This window comes from Physeter macrocephalus, chromosome 7 (genome assembly GCF_002837175.3).
Source record: "Physeter macrocephalus isolate SW-GA chromosome 7, ASM283717v5, whole genome shotgun sequence".
NCBI lineage: Eukaryota > Metazoa > Chordata > Mammalia > Artiodactyla > Physeteridae > Physeter > Physeter macrocephalus.
In genome coordinates this window covers 24,878,707-24,886,122 of record NC_041220.1, presented here as the reverse complement: position 1 = coordinate 24,886,122, position 7,416 = coordinate 24,878,707, and the positions used below count along the sequence as shown (strand labels likewise).

The following is a 7,416-nucleotide window of genomic DNA, read 5'->3' as shown; positions in this document are numbered from 1 at the left end:
TCTTCATGTTCACATCTAATTCTACTTAATTTTAATTTTAGGATAGTAGTTTATATCTGAGTTGAAAAATTTTCTTTTTCTCTGTGTATAGAATTCTTTTTAAACTGGGAAATATAACCAATCCAGTTTATTAAGCTGAACAGCATAACTGAACTTTTAATATATCAATAAAGAATAGACTTAATAAGTCAGTAGCATTTCTATACACTAAATTTCTGAAAAAGAAATAAGGAAATCAATCTCATTTACAATAGCAGCAAAAACAGTAAAACACTTAGGAATAAATTCAACTAAAGAGGTTAAAGTACTCTATAAACTATTAGACACAGATGAAAGAAATTGAAGAAAAAACAAATAATGGAAAAGTATCCCATATTCATGGATTGGAAGAATAAATATTGTTAAAATGTCAATACTAACAAAAGCCATTTACAGATTCAATATAATCCCTATCAAGATTTCAATGGCTTTTTTTACAGAAGTAGAGAAAGCACTCCTGAAATTTATATGGAACCACAAAATACCCCAAACAGCCAAAGAAATCCAGAGAAAGAAGAACAAATAAGGAGGCAAGCTAAACTATAAAGCTATAGTAATCAAAATAGTATAGTACTGGCATAAAAACAGACAATAGACAAAAGAAACAGAATTGAGAGCCCAGAAATAAGACCAAGCATATATAGCCAACTAATATTTGACAAGGGAGCTGAGAATACTTAATGGAGAAAAGAAGTTCTTTTCAATAGATTGTGCTGGGATAGCTGGATATTCACATGTAAAAGAATGAAACTGGACCCATATCTTAACACCACTCACAAAAATTAAATAAAATGAATTAAGGACTTAAATGTAAGATCTGAAATCATGAAACTTCTAGAAGGAAACATAGAAATAAAAATCCTTTACATGGGTCTTGATAATGATTTTTTGGACATGACATCTAATGCACAAGCAACAAAAATCAAAAATAAATAAGTGGGACTACATCAAACTAAAAAGCATCTGCAGCGCAAAAGAATCCACCAACAAACTGAAAAGGCAACCTATAGAATGGGAAAAAATATTTGCAAACTATATATCTGAAACAGGGTGGATATCCAAAATAAACAAAGAACTCATACAACTCAATTAAAAAAAATTTAATAAATGGGCAAAGTACCTGATAAACATTTCTCCATAGAAGATGTACAAATCCAACAGATACATGGAAAGATGCTCAACATCACTAACCATCAGGGATACGTAAATCAAAACCATGAGAAGTTATCCCATACCTATTAGAACGACTAGTGTCAAAGAGACAACAAATATCAAGTGTTGGTGAGGATACGGAGAAAAGGGGACCCTGTGCACAGATGATGGGATTGTAAGACGGTGCAGCCACTATGGAGAACAGTATGGAAGTTCCTCAAAAAATTAAAAATAGAACTACCATATATATGATCCAGCAATTCTGCTTCTGGGAATATATACAAAGGAAACAAAAACACTAACTTGAAAATATATCTGTATCCCTAGGTTCACAGAAGCATTATTTACAAGAGCCAAGATATGGAAACAACCTAAGTGTTCATCTATGGATTAATGGATAAAGAAGTTGAGGCATATATATGTATGTGTATATATATATATATATATATATATATATACACATACACACACACACACGTATCCCATGAAATATTATTTAGCCATAAAAAATGAAGACATTTCACCATTTGTGACCACATGGTTGGAACCTAAAGGCATATGCTAAGTGAAATAAGTCAGAGAAGGACACATACTGTATGATCTCACTTTTATGTGAAATCTTAAAAACAACAACTCATTTTAAAAAAAGAGAGGAAGATGGTCAAAAGGTACAAACTTCTAGTGATGAGATAAATAAGTGCTAGGGATATAATGTACAACATGCTGACTCTAGCTAACACTGCCCTATGATTTATAGGAAAGTGGTTGAGAGAGTAAATTCCTTTTTAAAAAAAATAAATTTATTTATTTATTTTTGGCTGCATCGGGTCTTCGTTGCTGCACGCAGGCTTTCTCTAGTTGCGGTGAGTGGGGGCGACTTTGTTGCAGTGTGCAGGCTTCTCATTGTGGTGGCTTCTCTTGTCGCAGAGCACAGGCTCTAGGCACGCAGGCTCAGTAGTTGTGGCTCATGGGCTCTAGAGTGTAGGCTCAGTAGTTGTGGTGCATGGGCTTAGTTGCTGCGTGGCATGTGGGATGCGGGCTTCTCATCGTGGTGGCTTCTCTTGTCGCAGAGCACAGGCTGTAGGCACGCAGGCTCAGTAGTTGTGGCTCATGGGCTCTAGAGTGTAGGCTCAGTAGTTGTGGTGCATGGGCTTAGTTGCTGCGTGGCATGTGGGATTTTCCGGCACCAGGGCTCGAACCCCTGTCCCCTGCATTGGCAGGCGGATTCTTAACCAGTGTACCACCAGGGAAGTCCCAGAGAGTAAATTCTTTAAGTTCTCATCTCAAGGAGAAATTTTTTTTCCTGTTTTCTTTTTTATTTCTTTTCTTTATATTGTATCTATATGAGAAGATGACATTAGTCAAGCCTATTTTGTTAATCATTTCACAATATATGTAAATCAAACCTCATGCTCTACATCTTAAATGTATATAGTGATGTATGCCAATTATTTCTCAATACTGTAAAAGACAAAAACCAAACAAACATAAAAAGCTTCCAGGTGATTTTGATGCCATTGGTCACACTTTAAAAATACTGACCTAAGTAATATATTTATATGAAAGTAGCCAACAATTGCAATTGCCTTTTTAATAGTCATATCAAACTGTCAACTTACACTGAGTTACTAGTGCATTAAAAACCCTAAAATCTTTTTTTGCTGAATCCAGCTGTATCTTCCTTATTCTTTCTCTTGCAGTTCATTATTGTGGCCAAGTACAGAACTCTTTGTGTAGCCTTGTTAATTTTAATCTTGTTACACTGGCACTTCCTTCTAGTCTGAGGGAATTGTAAATTTTCATTCTGTTACATAATTTACATATTCCATAAATTTGATAAGCACACCTTCTATCTTTATCCAAGTCACAGACCAAAATGTTGTACCACAAGAACCAAAATGTTGTACCACAAGAACCAAAATTAAAGAGTAGAAGCATGATCATGACTGTGTTTTACAAATGCCATCATTCCATCTAGACTATTTTTATCTCAGAGAGATATATTGTCACGTTTTAGACATTATTATTCGCATCTAGAAAGATTAAACTAAAAACAGAATTCCTGTAATGTATTTGGGTTTAATGCACATAGTAAAAATTTCTTGACATATTACAATAATTTGACCTCTAATTGAATAATTATCAAAAAATCTGTATTTTAACTTTTAAAATTTCTGCTTAGTACCTTCTGATACAATAAACAAAACAATTGCATTGTCAAAAAAATCCATTTCAAATGAAATTTTAAAAACTGGTACAATCCCAATGGCTGCCAAATACTATTTGTCTGGACTGAGATCAGAGAATGAACTGAGAGCTAACACAGGACTCTTTGGAAGTGAAATGGAATACAGATTTCTCTAAAACTATCTTGAGAGAAAATTTTAAGCATAAATTGACTCAAAGAATGCGATACATGAGCCTGGATGGGGCACTGGACTCCAAAAGAATGTTTCAATAGAGAAATGGTTTGTTCTGTGAAATGGAAAGAAATCCAGTTCTTAGGAGATCAATTCCTGCCATTTAGTCTATCAGTAAAGACTGCCAGAAGTGAACTGGGGGAAAGAAATTTGTGATGAAATGAGAATATTTCATTTCAGTCAGTTCCATTTGAAGAGTTTGAAAATTTTAGACAGTATACTAAAAAATAATAGAAACAATTATTTTATGCCAGATCATGTTGACTTTAACACATCAGCAGTTTTTTACTATACAAACATGGCAAATACAATGTGGAAAAATAAAATACCTGTACTTGGGGAAGCATGAAATATAAACACCGGTGCAATCATTAGTTTTTGATACACAGTTCCACCTATCAGTGAAGGTTTATTATTGCCATCCCCACCTGAGATGGACTGATGCACATTCCATGCCGGTTACTTGCAAATTCTCTCATAGCAAGTGCTTTATATATCAATAACGAAATTACTGGTTTCACATCTAGTTCCTCCTTTCTCTTTTTTTTTTTCGTTTGTTTCTTTCGGTACGCGGGCCTCTCACTGTTGTGGCCTCTCCCGTTGTGGAGCGCAGGCTCCGGAAGCGCAGGCTCAGTGGCCATGGCTCATGGGCCTAGCCGCTCCGTGGCATGTGGGATCTTCCCGGACCGGGGCATGAACCCGTGTCCCCTGCATCGGCAGGTGGATTCTCAACCACTGCGCCACCTCACATCTAGCTCCTCCTTTCTCTTTTTTTTTTCGTTTGTTTCTTTCGGTATGCGGGCCTCTCACTGTTGTGGCCTCTCCCGTTGTGGAGCGCAGGCTCCGGAAGCGCAGGCTCAGTGGCCATGGCTCATGGGCCTAGCCGCTCCGTGGCATGTGGGATCTTCCCGGACCGGGGCATGAACCCGTGTCCCCTGCATCGGCAGGTGGATTCTCAACCACTGCGCCACCAGGGAAGCCCCCTCCTTTCTCTTTGGTAGTCAATTCCCCTCCAAGTGCTACACCTAAAGGAGAAGTAAAGGAAGGTTGGTAGTCAATTTCCACATTGGTTGGGGCATCCTCTTTACCTACAGCAGTGGTGCCCAGCCCCAGTGGTTGTTAAATAATTTGACTATCACCCTTGAACCGAACACCCTCTATTTTCTTATGACATAAAATATCAGTGCAATTTCAAAAGATAAAATATGTACACAATTTTATTCAACATTTTACATTATGCTACAAATATGTACACTCTCAATAATAAATTAAAAATAAATGAATAAAATAAGTCCTTCGTTCATAGACACCATGGTACTCAATGCCATTGTTCGGCCTTCATTTCTGTGAGTTCATCTGATCAAAGTTCCTGATCATCCTCTTGCCAGAAGAATTTATTTTGGCAGCACATTTGAAATGCTGAGTGTTTCGTTGTTGCCTCTAAGCAGTGGGGAGCTGTTTGTTAATAATAGAAATGCTGAAAAGGATTAGCTGCAATCAAGAAGGGTTGATGAACATTTGCACAATATGTACAAAACTCTTCAAAAATTCTTTAATATTTTTTTCCTCCAGCTCCTCACATTCTTTGCATCCTGATTCAGTTTTATGCTGCAAATAAAAAGAAAGGATTAGATTGGAAAGTCTAAAACATGCCTTTCCTAGGAATATCATATCATTTGAACCATATGGTGAAGTCTTGAGACACAAATTCGTTGGTAGATTAATTATCATATTAGGAAGAACTATGGGAGATTTGATAAGGGCTGATTTTTCCTAGAGTGAATTAAGGACAATGAAAAAAAATGAAAAAAAAGATAATCTATTGAACCATGAACTTCTGCTTAGAGTCCTTCAATAGTTTCTGGTCATCTACACCAGCATGAAATCCATGCTTCCCTGCATGGCATGCAGGCCCTCCTTGAGCAGTTCCTTACCTATTTCTTTTACGTTTTCCACAGCTCAAAGATATGCCCTAGGAACACTGGGCTCATGCCTTTAGCTCCCATACATTCATCAGGCTATTAGGTGCCTCGCTGTCTTTGCTTTTCTCTCTGCCTGTTCCACACTTCTATTTTAGCTACTACCACTCACACTTAAGATCACTCAGGCGCTGTTTCCATTAGGAAGGCTTTTCTGAACCTGGGAGCTCCTGGGGCTGCTGTCCCTTCTCTACATTCTCAGAACCCCTTGTTTAGACTCTCTCTTATATGACATCATGTATTATATTGATATTACAGAGCTTTATGCTTCTCATACCACTATTCTCTAGGCTTTTCCAGGAAGGCAAGGCTATGTATTTTTGCTCCCCTAGCATTTAGCATAGGGCCTGGCACATAATATTCACCCAATTATTATTGGTTGAATTCAACTATTTCGATGAATACCACAAATTATAGTAATTTAAACAGTTTCAGAGAGACCTTCAAGATGGCGGAGGAGTAAGACATGGAGATCACCTTCCTCCCCACAAATACATCAGAAATACATCTACATGTGGAACAGCTCCTACAGAACACCTACTGAACGCTGGCAGAACACCTCAGACTTCCCAAGAGGCAAGAAACTCCCCACATACCTGGGTAGGGCAAAAGAAAAAAGAAAAAACAGAGCCAAAAGGGACGGGACCTGCACCTCTGGGAAGGAGCTATGAAGGAGGAAAAGTTTCCAAACACTAGGAAGTCCCTTCACTGACGGAAATGGGAGGAGGCAGGGGGGAAGCATCGGAGCCAAGGAGGAGAGCACAGCAACAGGGGTGCAGAGGGCAAAGAGGAGAGATTCCCGCAGAGAGGATCGGTGCTGACCAGCACTCACCAGCCCAAGAGGCTTGTCTGCTCACCCGCCGGGGCAGGTGGGGGCAGGGAGCTGAGGGTCCAGCATCAGAGTTCAGACCCCAGGGAGAGGACTGGGGTTGGCTGCGTGAACACAGCCTGAAGGGGGCTAGTGTGCCACAGCTAGCCAGGAGGGAGTCCGGGAAAAAGTCTGGAGCTGCCGAAGAGGCAAGAGACCATTGTTGTGGGGTGTGCGAGGAGAGGGGATTCAGAGCACAGCCTAAACGACCTCCAGAGATGGGTGCGAGCCGTGGCTATCAGCGCGGACACCAGAGACAGGCATGAGATGCTAAGGCTGCTGCTGCAGCCACCAAGAAGCCTGTGTGCAAGCACAGGTCACTATCCACACCTCCCCTCCCGAGAGCCTGTGCAGCCTGCCACTGCCAGGGTCCCGTGACCCAGGGACAACGTCCCCGGGAGAACACATGGCCCACCTCAGGCTGTTACAACGTCACACTGGCCTCTGCCACCGCAGGTTCGCCCTGCATTCCATACCCTTCCCTCCCCTCGGCCTGAGTGAGCCAGAGCCCACTAATCAGCTGCTCCTTTAACCCCACCCTGTCTGAGCAAAGAACAGACGTCCTCAGGCGACCTACAGGAAGGGGCGGGGCCACATCCAAAGCTGAACCCCAGGAATTGTGCGAACAAAGAAGAGAAAGGGAAGTCTCCCCCAGCAACCTCAGGAGCAGCGGATTAAACCTCCACGATCACCCCTGATGTATGCTGCATCTATGGAATACCTGAATAGACGACAAATCATCCCAAAATTCAGGTGGTGGACGTTGGGAGCAACTGTAGACTTGTGATTTGCTTTCTGCATCTAATTTGTTTCTGGTTTTACGTTTATCTTAGTTTAGTATTTAGAGTTTATTATCATTGGTAGATTTGTTAATTGATTTGGTTGCTCTCTTCCTTTTTAAAAAATATATAGATATATATTTTTTCCTTTTTCTCTTTTTGTGAGTGTGTATGTATAT

At 40.0% G+C, this 7,416-nt stretch overlaps 1 protein-coding gene across 10 annotated transcripts in view; it reads right to left on the bottom strand.

Annotated features, from left to right (window-relative positions):
- Positions 1-4,372: 4,372 nt before the first annotated feature.
- Positions 4,373-7,416, bottom strand: part of IL15 (interleukin 15) — an 88,215-nt gene continuing 85,171 nt past the window's right edge. For 9 of the 10 annotated variants that reach the window (XM_055085898.1, XM_024126633.3, XM_028491719.2 and 6 more), the window contains one exon: positions 4,373-5,219. In XM_055085898.1, the coding sequence (XP_054941873.1) occupies positions 5,109-5,219 (111 nt within the window). In that variant the 3' untranslated portion in view covers positions 4,373-5,108. The remainder of the gene's footprint in view (positions 5,220-7,416) is intronic. The other variant, XR_008617770.1, reaches the window with a different exon arrangement.